At 46.2% G+C, this 13330-nt stretch overlaps 1 protein-coding gene across 6 annotated transcripts in view; it reads left to right on the forward strand.

Annotated features, from left to right (window-relative positions):
* Positions 1–13330, forward strand: part of ADGRB1 (adhesion G protein-coupled receptor B1) — a 287552-nt gene that overhangs the window by 222512 nt on the left and 51710 nt on the right. For all 6 annotated transcript variants that reach the window (XM_030943232.1, XM_030943234.1, XM_030943235.1 and 3 more), the window contains 2 exons: positions 4310–4412; positions 8616–8766. In XM_030943232.1, the coding sequence (XP_030799092.1) occupies positions 4310–4412; positions 8616–8766 (254 nt within the window). The remainder of the gene's footprint in view (positions 1–4309; positions 4413–8615; positions 8767–13330) is intronic.

Below are 13330 nucleotides of genomic sequence, written 5' to 3' on the forward strand. Positions count from 1 at the left end.
GAGCTCTGTCCCTGGCAGCAGCTGGGTGAGCGCTGCATCACTGCAAGAGAACAGCCCCAGCTTTTCTCACTCCTGAGGATTGAGTGGCTGTCAGTGAGCTCTCGAGGGGCTGTTAAGGCTTGCTTTAAACCCAGGAGCTCTGCCTGTGCTGGGGATGCTGAGGCACTCCTGGTCCTGGTGGGAGGTGGCAGGGATGAGTAAGTGGCAGTGTGGAGAGGGATGTGTGTACACATGGTGAGAAAGCAGCGGTGACTCAGTGTTTGTGGAGAGGAGAGGAGTCTAATGGGGGCAGAGAAACAGACTGTGGGCTTTTCCCACCTTTTCCATCTGTTTCAGCTGGTGTAGGGCTTCACACAGCATGTGGGGATCCTCACTAGTGACCAGTGACAGGACCTGAGGGAATGGCTGGAGCTGTGCCAGGAGGGTTGGGTATCAGGAAATATTCCTTAATTCAGAGGGTGGTTTAGCACTGAAAAAGGCTCCCCTGGGAATGGTCACAGCACCAAATATGCCAGAGCTCAAGGAGTGTTTAGAGACACTCACAGGCACAGGGTGGGATTGTTGCAGTCCTGCTCCTGTGCAGGATCAGGAGTTGGGCTTGCTGATCCTACTTCCCTTCCTACTCAGGATGTTCTGTGATTGTAGGCTGGAGAAGAAGTTCCCTAAATTAGCAGTGAGTTTCCCCCAGTTTTGTGGCTGAGTACAGCATATTTTGATTAGTAGACAGAATCCATGTATCAGTAGAGTGGTAGCAAGGCAGCACCCTGGAGTAGCTCTGTCTTTGCTGCAGATGTGTTTTTGTGGGCAAAACCCATCAAGTTGTCTGTTTTTCTTCCCCCTCTGATACAAATTCCTGACTTCTTTGGCCAGAGGGTCTGGAGGGGAATGGTGATTTCTTTCTGTGGAGCATCCTGTGCTGGAGAAGAGGAAATGGAAGGAAAAAAAAAGCAAGCGTGGCAGGAGGTCTTCTTAGCATTCTGACTGAGCAGAAACTTAACAAGGAAATGTTTGGAATCCAGGTCAGGCTAACAAGGAGGACTCTGGAAGAATTGCCCAGGAATGCAGGATTGAATTAGAATGGTCCGAGCTCAGTTGAGTTTGAAAGTGGTCAGGGATGTGAAAGGCATCAGGAGTGGGTTCTGGAGGTACGTCAGCATCAAAGGATTTCCCAGGAAATGGTGTTGAGTGGGACAAGCAGCCTAGTGGATAAGGAAGTTGAAAAGGTGAAGGTGCCCAGTGCCTTTTTGCCATGTTCTTCTGGCAAGGCTGTCTCCCAGGCATACAAATTCCTCCACAGAGGCAGAATCCAGGGGAGAAAATGCTCCCCACTGCCAAGAAAAAGAGAGACAAGGACTGTTTAAGGTATCTGGGTGTTTGCAGATCCGTGGGATGCATTGAGGGAGATGTTTGGTGTGACTGTGGAGCCACTCTCTGTCACCTGGGGGGCTTCCTGAAGGCTGGAAGAAGGCAAATGTTACCCCCACCTTTAGAAAGGGCAAGGAGGAGGATCCAGAGAACAACTGACCAGTCAGCCTACACGGCCCCTGGGATGATTAAAGAGCAAGTAGCTCTAAAGGTTATTTCCAGGCAAAATGATGGACAGGGAAGTGATTGGGAATAGACAGTGAGGATTTGTGGAGGACAGGTTGTGCCTGGCTGCCCTGATTTCCTTTTGGGATGGGATGACTGCTTATATGGACAGTGGGGAAAAGGAGCTGGTGTGGATTTTGACATTACCGAGGCCATTAACAGAGTGTCCAAATGCATTTTTGTATCCAGATCATGGAATTATGCACTGGATTGGTGGCTTTATATCTGGATGAAATTCCCGCAGGATTTGAGGGTGGTGGTCAAAGGTTTGAGGCTAATCAAGAGCTGGTCAGGGTTGGTAGAGTGGCCAACATTGTTTAATGTCTTCTTTAACAACCTGGACACTCCTGAGGCCATTCCTGGGAAAGGTGCCCAGTGTTGGATCCCCCCAATAGCGGAGATACCAGCACATCCCAGCAAGTCCAGTGGATGCTGAGGGAGCTGGAGAATGCCCAAGGAGGCAAAGGGAACAAACTTGGAGAAGAGGAGGCTGTTAAAGAGCAGTCATGGAAAAGCCAAACAACTTGCAGAGGTAGGGAAAGGTCTAGAGGCACCAGCTGCAGCAGGAAAAGACCCAGCTGGATATAAAGCAAAATAATCCTTCACCAGGAGAGCAGTTAAGTTAAGCAGTTTAGTGCTGTAATAAGTCAGCCAAGAGAGGTGGTAGCATTTCTGTTCCTGGTGATTTTCAAATCTCAGTCAGATGAGACCCTGAGAAACCTGATCTGACTTTGAAATCAGTCCTTTTTTTGGGCATAGGATTGGACTGGGAACTTGAGAGATTTTTTTTCCCCCAATCTAAATTATTCTGATTCTTTTCATTGCCAACCCACATCTTGTTCTTTGGAGGTTCAGGGATCTGAAGAACAAGATAAATTGTCAGGATGTGACAGGAAGCAGGGAAAAAGGAGAGTTGATTTATGGGGGCTTAAGGGGGAAAAAGTCTTAGGACAGCTGGATTATCTCCCCTTACAATAAAATGCAGATTAATGGTCAACTCATTTCTTACCTTTTTCTGACCAGTGGAGACTTCAGAAGTTAATGCTAATAGCAGTGGGATCATCGTGCTGCTACACAGATTTATTACATCTCCTTCCCACCAGGACAGAGTCCAAATCTCTGTTTCTGCCCCATAGAAGCTCCTGACTGGAGATTTGAGGTTTTACTTCACACAGTCAAAGCATGAAAAGATTGAGGTCTCCAGTCACAAATGGAGCAGGGTTCAGGTGGTGCCCAGCACCGTATGGAGCCCAGTGAAATCAGGAAATTTGGGCTCAGCTTGGCTGTGGAAGGAACCAGAAGCTCATTTTGCAGCCTGTCAACCCAGTTTCTTGTTGAGGAGGGATCCTACATTTTGCAGCCTGTTCTGGGGCTGGGAGTGCTTCAGGGAGAACTTCCAGGGAGAACTTCCTATAAACCAGATTTCCAACAGATTAAGTAGGAGTTCATGCTACCTTTTTTTTTTTTTTTTTTTTTGCATCCAGGAAAGCATATCTTCACCATACATGTTTGTCTGAAGGTGCTGCTCAAGGGGAAGTTGAAAAATCAAAGTTTTACAGCCTTCATTAGGTCTAAAGCACAGATTTACCCTTGGCAGAACACACACATATGCAGCAAACCCATCCTGCCCTCCTCATCAGAAATTCAAAACTCTGCAGCCAAGGCACGACCAACTCACTCTGACTAAAATTAATTAATGAAATTAAATTCCCAACATAAATAGTTGATGTGCTGGAATATAGGAAATAATCCTGCATTAGCCTCCAGGGATGAGCTGGTTGATTAATACATCTGTTTCTAATTTATATAAGCATCAGCATCTCCTCTTCACTCATCTGGCATTCAGGCAGGGCACTTGCAGCATCTTTGAGATAATTCACGTGTGTGAACATTGGTGTGGTCACAGATCTTGAGTCAGTCCTTGAGGACTTGCACCTTTGCAGTTCCCTTTCCGTTTTATCGGGTACATAAAAGTGCCTTCAAAGAAACTTCCCTCCCTGGCCAGTGGTTTGAATTAATTGTGGTGCACTTACCTCGGCAGTGAGCCTGGTGCTGTGCTGCAAATCAGAAATGACAAATAGTTGGCTCCTGCAAGGTGCTGAAGGCAACAGCTCCCAAACTGCTGTCCCTGATGTCCCAAACCCACAGCTGCAGTTACATATTTGGCCTAGTTTGGAGAAGTGGTACAAAAAAAAAAACAAAAGAAAAAAGATTTTAAAAGATAAAATAAAAGCCAGAAATGCTTCTCAATGCTTCTCACCCCAGGAGGGGTTGTTAGGCTGAAGGAAGTGGAATGCTGAATCACACACACTTTGTTGTCAAGGTGCATGTGTTTGTAATCTGCTTCCATCGCCAGCATGCCTGTGGCTCTTGGTTGGGAATCTTTTCCGTGTGTTGCCTGTTTGTTTTCTTTCAAGCTCCTTTTAAAGCCCCTGTTTCAAGTAGGCAGAGCTGAAGAAGATTTGCAGCACTCTATTGTTTTTAGGAGGGGCTCAGACTAGGCTGGCCCCTCGTTTGTTGGCTCCTAACTCCAGCATTGATGGGGATGATGGAGGCATTTTCTCCCCCTCCCTTCCCCCCTCGTTCTTGTCTGTCCAGCACATAAAATCTTCAGGAAATTGGCAATTCTGTAGAGCCTGGCCTGGATTGCTGCTTTCCAGAGGTCACCCAGGGCAAGCTGTGACAGGGTGGGTCTCCCTCCCCTCTTCTCTCGCTGCAGGTACATCCGCTCGGAGCGCTCTGTCATCCTCATCAACTTCTGCCTCTCCATCATCTCCTCCAACGCCCTCATCCTCATCGGACAGACCCAGACCCGGAATAAGGTAAGGGATCCACTGGGGCTTTGTTTATTTGTTTGCTTTCCCCCTGATTTAGCACTGAAATGATCCATTCAGGCAGCGCTTCCTCATTTTTCCTCCATCTGTTAATTAGCGACATGTCAAAGACACGGCTAAATGGCAGATTTCAATTTTCTCTCTCGCTCTCTCTTTGATAATTTGTCAGCATCCTCGGGGCTTTGATTAAAACCAATGTGATATTTTTGAATATCTGCCTAGAGTAGCTGGCACATGGCACGGTGAAGAAGTGTGGTGATTTGCGAGGCTTTAACCATTTTATTTTCAAAAAAATTACAAAGACAGATTGAGAAAAGGCTTTAAAAAAAAACCCCAAACAAACAACCTCTCAGCTTTACATTTATTTCTCCGGCAGTTTTTATACTCTGAGCTGAAAGTACTTGGCAGATGTTAATGAACACAGGCACAAAACTGTCCAACCTTTTTTTTGGGGATGGGAAGCATTGCCAGATGCACCGTGAGCACTGCAGGGCCTCGAGGGACTCGGAGCAGATCCCAGAGTGACTCCAGCAGCCCAGGCAAGACCCAGTGTGGTTTTCCAAGCCATGAGCACTGGTTGCTCTCTTCCCACAGACCCAGCTGGAGAGGCGTGTGTTGCCTTCATGATTTTTTTCCAGCTCAAGCACTTTCAGGTTCCTTGTTGATGTCTGGCATGACAAATCACAGCTCACCATTAGTATTTTCCTCTTGTAAATTTTCCCCTCTTCCCAAATGCTCTGACCATCATAGCTCTGTTGAGCCAAAAAACGTGAATCAAGACGCCTCCTTCACTCTTTCTGCTGCCAAAATCACAATCAGAAGTGAAAAATTAGTTATTGCTTAACAGGAACCAGTGACCAGCTGGGTGTTTTGAGCCCCTGCTTTGGCAGCATGAGTGTGGTGTCACTTTTAGAAGCATATCAGGAATAAAATCTTCCCTCTGAGGGCGGTGAGGCACTGGAACAGGTTGCCCAGAGAAATTGTGGGTGCCCCAACACTGGAAGTGTTCAAGGCAAGGTTGGACAGAGCTTTGAGCACGGAGAAAATCTTCCTGCCCATGGCAGGGGTTTGGAATGAGATGGTTTTTCAGGTTCCTCCCAAAACTCAAGCCATTCCATGATTTTATGATTCCTGCAGAGAAGCTGAAGGATTTAGTGAATCAGGGATTCATTTCTGTGGAAGGCCCTTTGGGTTAGGTTGTTTTAGGAAAAACTTTCCAGCTGCTGGAGCCCTGTGTGTGCAGAGAAGCGTGGAAACAAGCAGCCAGCTCTGCTCCTGCCGCAAAGTGCCTTCCCAAAGCAGAGTCATCTTCCATGCTTGGCAAGAGCTGGAGAGAGGAAGACCCAAGCCCCTGCTTTCCTTGGTTGTGTTTTCTGCCACACCAAACGTGCTGGGAGCTTCTTTCCATGGGATGAAGCACTGAGGTATGCTCAGCAGAACCAACCATGGCTGGACCTCCTCTTTGGTGGTTCTTCTTCACCTCAGGACAGGAGCTGGATGTGTTCCTCCTCTCCCACCTCCTCCAGAGCACAGTTACAAACCCAGGTTCCCCCTGGTGGATTTTTTATCCCGTGACTCTTGGAGCTGTTGGTGGGGATTCAAAGCTCCCGGCAGAGATGGCAGGAGGCAGATTAGCTCTTTGCACATCCATATGCATGAAACCCCAGAAATAGAAAGGTTATTCTTGGATTTCCTCTCAGCCATCTAGTAAACAGTCTCTGGCAGGCAACAGAGAGAGAAAACTATACAGAGGAGAGACGAAGGAGTGTAAATTAAGATTTTATTCACATTCAATTATCGATAATAGAGTGCCTTAAAATGTTGGTGATTTATAATTGCGGCTTCTCTGGGAGGTTTCTGTGGTATTGGCTTCCCTGGAAATGTCAGATTCTCCCTGGATTTTCATCCGTGTAACCTCAAAGGCGAGATTCCACGCCTGGATTTGCTAAGCTTTTTGAAGATGAAAGGCCTGGGAAAAGGCTAAAAAAAAAAATTACAGTCAGCAATCTGGGGATACAAAGGGAAGGGATGCTGCAGGAAGTGGCCGTGTCTCCGAGGCTTCTGCTGGAAGGGAACAGATTTCTCCTCTTAAAGGAAAACAAGGGCTAATGGCCTTGACAGACTGATAGGCTCTACTGGATCTTGGGACATCACATCCCTGTGCTTAGCCCTTCATGGGGATGTTTGGTTTTCCCCACAAGGAAGGGAAAACCTGCAGCAGAGGTTGCAGAAGCAAATATTTGCCTGCCTATCAGTTGGCCAAGTTCATTTGAGGCGATGAGTTCATCCTGGTCCAGCTGAGATGTGCATATTTCTCTTGTCTTCCTCTCCTCTCTTCTTCCCTTTCTGTCAAAACTACTCATTTGAGAAAAAAAAGAACAAACCCAAATGTATCTCTGTGTAAAATTGTATAAAATTGTGTAAAGCAATGCTTTTCTCTCCCCTTTACAAGGAAGAGCTGTGTTGGTTTGAAACAAAATCAAGAAGGCGGTGTGAGCAGTGTTGTACCTGATATCAGTCAAAAAAGAAAAGGGTTATAAAATAGCAAACTCTTGAAATCCATTCCAGAAAGCATCCTCTGTTTGTAGCTGTTTCATATAGGGTTTGTAAGCTGATGGATAGGACCCAGCTTTTTTAGGATTCTTGTAAAATGTGAAAATTACTGGACATTACCATATTGAGCTGTGTTATTTGTACTGAACTGACATCCTGAATCCACTTTTAAACAGAATACGGAGGGATTTGGTGTTAAATGCAAATCTGGAACAAAAAAAGACAGTTCCTATCTCAGAGAACACATGGTCTTGCTTTTGTTCACAGCCTCTGATAACGTCGGGTGGTGCCAGTGGATGAATCGAGAGCAATCCGATAAAATCATGATAAAAGCCACTCTGCATGAGAGCTGTGGCTTGAAAGATGCTGGTGGTTGAAAAAAGAGGAAAAAGAGAAACGTTCATTGACCGTAAAGCCAAGTCCATGTTTCCCCATATAACTCAAAGCAAAGAAATTCTTGATTATAAACCTCACCCAAATGCCTGAAGCTGTATATTTTTTCCATCCATAGTCACTTTTAAAATCTATTTGCTCTCCCTTCTCCTCAGGAGCCATTGGAGTTTCTTCCCATCACTTTCTTCTTGAGTACATTGATTCACAGTTTTCAGCTCCCAGATGGGGGGAAAACTGGCTGAGTGAAACAGAGCGGCACCAATTTGCACCAGTGAAAGATTTGGCCTTGCTGAGTTAAAACAAAGACGAGCTTGTCAGCTTTCCAGTCCATCTCCCTGGCACTCTGGGATTGTTCTTCATAATGCATTTGCCAGTTCTTTCCCCAGTTTAATTTTAAATGGCTTAAGCTGCCTGCATTTCCCTTGTGAGATTTCCCCACCAAGTAGTAGAGCTCACCATTATGAAATTCTTTCTAATCTAGGGGGGAGTTTCTTTCTTTTTTATTTTTCTTTTTTTTCCCGTCCTGTCTGCTGGTAGTTATGTGCTCTTGGACAACTGTGCCCTCATGTTTGCAGTCCTTTCCCAGCCCCTGGCAGCCGCGGTTTCACCCAACTCTCACAGCTTAACTCTTTCACTCAGCCCTGTTGTTCTGGCAGGGGCACCATCCAAATTACCTTCCTCAGATTTCATTTCCATGGCTGGGCTGCCAGGGACGTGGTGCTTTGCAAACCTTTTGAGTTGAGATTAGTACACTGTTTACTAACTACTCCATCCCCCCTGCCTTGTAAAGATCATGGCAATAGTTTGGATGTTTTGGAAATTAAATATATCCTGCTGAAGCCAAGAAAGCACCAGGATGGGATGTGTGTTCAGACTTCTAGTGGAAGGTGTCCCTGCCTGTTTTGGGGAGGTTGTGATTAAATGATCTTTAAGGTTCCTCCCCACTCAAACAATTCTATAATTTCACAATTCTTCTAAAGTGTTAACCATGGCTTTATCCTAAAGCTTATGCTTAAGAGCAGATAATTTCCACGTAGTGCTTAAATTCAAGGCTTTGATCTTTGCTAAGTCAAAGCTTTTGGAGGAGCCTGCCCCCTCTGAAACAGTATTTCCATGTCCTGATCTCCATGACTTTTCCTTCCAGAGCCTGGTTTGGAATCGTCTCCCCGCTCCTTCCTCTCTGCTCCCTGCTGCTCTCTCCGCCTGCCTCTCCTCTCACGTGTCCTCCTTTCCTCCTCTCTGCAGGTGATCTGCACGCTGGTGGCGGCTTTCTTGCACTTCTTCTTCCTCTCCTCTTTCTGCTGGGTGCTGACCGAGGCCTGGCAGTCCTACATGGCCGTGACGGGCCGGTTACGGAACCGCATCATCCGCAAGCGCTTCTTGTGTCTCGGATGGGGTGAGGATCCAGGGGCTGCGGAGCAGAGAAGGGCCAGGCTGCAGGAGGTGCTGGTGCTCCTCTGGACGCTTGGCAGAGGGTGCTTGGAACCCTTGCAGGGGTTTCAAGAAGGGCTGAAATGGTTAAAAATATATATCCATAAGTTGAGCCTCCTGCCCAGCACACCCGAAAATAGAGGAGTCAAGTTCAGGTTTCAGAGGGTGCTCCAAGAGTGGTTTCTCCTGGGGTTGGGTCTGTTTCTTGCTTTCTACTTTTCTCTCTCTGTCTCCCTCCTTGTTGGGTGTGTTCTGTTGGTACATGATACCAGCCATGGGAATCCTGGCCTGCATCAGCAGGACCAGGGTAGGGATTGGGCTTCTGTGCTGGGCACTACTGAGGCCACACCTCCAGTTTTGGTCTCCTCTCTACAAGAAAGTCATTGAGGCGTGGAAAATGTCGAGAGATGGCAGTGGAGCTGGGGAAGGCTCTGGAGCACCAGGAGTGGTTAAGGGAGCTGGGGAGGCTCAGCCTGGAAAAAAAGAAGGCTCAGAAGGGATCCTCTCACTCTCCACAGCTCCCTGACAGGAAGGTACAGCCAGAGGGGCCAGGCTCTGCTCCTAGGTGAAAGTAATAGAGCAAGAGGAAACAGCTCTAGTTGCACCAGGGGAGGTTTAGATGGGATATTAGGGAAAATTTCATCACTGAAAGGATGGCCAAGCATTGGAACAGGCTGCCCAGGGAAGTGGTGGAATTCACCATCCCTGGAAGCGCTCAAAAACCCATGAACCAGTGACATTTAGGGTCATGGTTTAGTGCTGGACCTGGTTGGACTCGATGATCCTCGAGGTCTTTTCAACCTCAGTGATTTTATGGTTCTAAGATTCTGCAGAGCAACCTGGAGTGAAGCAAACTCTGAAATCCTGTCTCCATGGCAGCAGCGCCTTTCGGAGACAAATAAACTGCGAGACCGCTGCAGATGCTTGTAACTAATTTTTCTCCCTCTGCTTCTGCCGTATGTTTAATTTATTAGCCTCAAATGATGCATTCTGTAGTAGAAAACAAATACAAACCCATAAACCTGGGCTTTCAAAACGATAACAAGGCTGTGTTTGAAAGGAGCAGCGGCACAAAAAGTTGCTGAGAAGTGAGGAGGCAAAGGAAAGAAAGGAGTGTGGCTGAGCTCTATTAATGCCTCATTTTACTACTGAAGTCTCACAATTCACCCCAGGCAAGAGATTTCTGGTGCTTACCAAGCACCCTGATGTGATTTATTCTGGCACATCAAGAGCCGTCCTCGTTGCAGCGCCTTCATCCCTTTAAGTTTTCCCTCCTAAGCTTTTGCTTACAATAGAGAATAAATTGTGTTATTAAAATCCAGGGTTTGCATGTTAGCAGGAGCAGAACCACGATACCTGCAGAGGACAGGCTGCAGGAGCCTGGGTGTGCTCATGCATATGTTTATACCTCCTTGGTGACTCCAGCAATGTCAGGGATATCAAATGTAACAGACTAATAGCTTTCCTAGGTAATAAAAAGGGATTTTTTTCCCCCCCTGATTTGTAAAAGCTGGGAGGACAGATGGGTGTGTTAGCCAAGGGAATTTTGGATGAGCAGCATTCACATTTGTAGTCTGTACAGATTAAAAAAAAATAAAAAATCCCCCTACATGTGTAGAAGCATAATTTGCGCGGCTAGTAAAATGTAGTCAGCTCTGAGCTAGGATGCACTACTGATAAATGATGCATAATAACCATTTGGAGTAGGTTAGGACAAGAAATGAAGAACACTCTTGCCTATTAAGGCGGCAAGGGAATTTTGGATATTTAGCATCCTGCTAGACTTCAGCTGTAGAGCTGGGATTAATGGCACTTGTAAGAGGAAAGAAGCCGAAAATATGTTTTAAAGAGCATAATCTGAAATAATTAGCACAATTCACTTTGTCATGGGCTGGTTCTCCCCCCTTTCCTTTCTTTGCACATTTGCATTTCTCTAAGCCGTAGTTGGAGATGTCTTTGCCAAGTTCTCAGCTGCTCTCAGCTGTAGCTCATTGAAGCTGCAGAGAATTTCAGCAGCAGGGAGGATTACTTTATATTTCTTTGGTCTCCTCTTGGATGTGCAACTTTGCAATTCAATGTTTAAATTATTATTAGTAATAACTATTATTAATGATTCTTTCCCGTGCTTGGACAATGCTCCCAAGTTCATGATGTGACTCTTTGGGTGATCCTGTGCAGGGTCAGGAACTGGACTTGATGATCCTTGTGGATCCTTTCAATTCAGGATATTCTCTGGTTTAGAATCGACAGATAAATTGTTCCCTGGGAACAGCTCAGTCATCATATTTAGCCCCAATAAAGAAGAAATATTATTTGTCAGGATTTTTATGACCCTGTTATAGTTTCCACAGCTGGATTTTTAATGCTGCCCTAGCTCAGCCTCTGAGTGGGTCTTCAGCTGTTTATAACAAGAATGGCTCTTGGGAATTATTAGCAAACATCTTCTCTAGTGGAACATGATTAACACATGGCCTGATTCTCCTGTGACCTGGAAGTACAAAATTCTTTGAAAGAGGTTTTGAATGGGTTTACTTGGAATTGTGAGTGTTAAATTCCCTTTGTGCAGAAAGCCCCCAAAGCCTTGCTGGTACTGCCTGTACCACACCAGGTATATGGAACAGGCCAGTTAGGAATAAATGTCTTGATAATTATAAAAAAAAATTAGATGAAAATTTGGTTTTTTTGGTGGGGATTTTTTTCAATCTAATCCCATCTGACTTTCCTTAGAGCACTGACAGCTCTCCCAGGGCTGCACCTCTCATTATGATTCTCTTTGGCTGAGCTACCATGACTTAGCTGCCACCTGTAGCAGCTGCTCCTTGTCCAGACCCATTCCCAGCCCAAACTGAGGCTTTCACCCATCCTTGGAATGAGCCAGTCCCTGGAGCTGCCAAGTTCACAGCCCCACTCTGGATTTCTGCATAATTACCACGTCGGAGAGAAGCAATTTGTGAAGAACAAGTTGCTATTTTTGGCGGTGTCTTTGCCAAATTTCCTCTTTCCCAGGGTCTCTTGCACCAAGCTGTATTCCTGAAAATGTCCCCTCCCATGTGGTTTCTTCCCATGGGATGCTGTATGGATGGCACCCTAGGGAATGCAGCAGCCAGGATTGATCCAGATGAGGTGTGAAGGAGGATGAGTGAGAGTCAGTGAGGGAAAAAACGAGAAAAAAGGAATGGAAAGGAAAAAAGGAAAGGAAAGAAAGGAAAGGAAAAAAGGAAAGATAAAGGAAAAAGGGAGGGAAAGGGAAGGGGAAGGGGAAAGGGAAGGAGGAATGGAAAGGAAAAGGAAAAGGAAAAGGAAAAGGAAAAGGAAAAGGAAAAGGAAAAGGAAAAGGAAAGGAAGGGAAGGGAAGGGAAGGGAAGGGAAGGGAAGGGAAGGGAAGGGAAGGGAAGGGAAGGGAAGGGAAGGGAAGGGAAGGGAAGGGAAGGAAGGGAAGGAAGGGAAGGGAAGGGAAGGGAAGGGAAGGGAAGGGGAAAGAAAAGAGGAAAGGAAAGAGGAAAGGAACTAATATTAAAATAGATGCTTTTTAAACCCACTGCATGTTGGGTTTGGGCTGATGAAATGTCACCTGTGCTTGGAAATCTCACACGGGCAGAGAAGCACTTCCCTGCAGGATAACCCTCAAATGCTCCATATTCCAGCCACCTTGGCCCTGTGTCTCCCAGCTGCTGCAGAGCCTCACTATGAATCAGCCTTGGGATGATTTGTGTTGCTGGGGACCCCCTACCCAGAGGAATGTTGTCTGGGAGCTGTGCCTGCACGTTCCTTGGATCTCCTGCAGTCACCTGCCGTGCCCTCTGCAGCTCACGAATTAGGGCCTTGTCAAGGGGCGCTAATCCCAGCTGGCCACTGATCCTGCTGATTCCTAATGGGATTTTCCCATCTTTAGTGTTGAGACAGCTTAATTCCTCCTGCCACAGAGAGGAGGGCTATAAAAAGCCACATGGAGACCTCCAGAGCTGAAGAACCTGATGTTATGAGCTGATCTCCAGACATTTCTTTAGGGAAAGGGGAGAGCTGAGCTTTGAACCTTCATAGATCCTGCAAGAGACCTGAAACCCTTTCTCATTGTTGTTCAGAGGAATCTGCTCCATTACAGATCTTGGGGGACCTGTTTGGGATAGGGAAACTCAGTTTTAGTTTCCTTTTCTGTCTTATTTAGGGAAAATTTGAACCTGGGTTGTTCATCCTACGCTAAGTGCAAACAAAGCTCTTAATCTTTGGGTTCTTGGAGTTGGGTTGTGGCTGAATATTCCAACTTCAGAGACACCATGAAGAACCTAAGAATAAAATAAATCAATTTTATATATCTGAATCTACTGAAAGACCCCTCCCCCCAACTGTTGAGACCACAGCAGTGCAGGAGCTGATTGCAGCTCATGGTATTTATTTAAATAACAGCGGTAATTAAAGTTCTTGCTTTTAGTTCTGAGGGTCCTGAGCTCAGTCTCTGCCCCAGGCTGAAATGGATGGTGCTGGAATAACTCTGGGAAAAATGAGGAATGTTGAGTGGGAGGAGGGCTGCG

The sequence above is a fragment of the Camarhynchus parvulus genome, chromosome 2 (assembly GCF_901933205.1).
Source record: "Camarhynchus parvulus chromosome 2, STF_HiC, whole genome shotgun sequence".
In the NCBI taxonomy this organism is placed as follows: domain Eukaryota; kingdom Metazoa; phylum Chordata; class Aves; order Passeriformes; family Thraupidae; genus Camarhynchus; species Camarhynchus parvulus.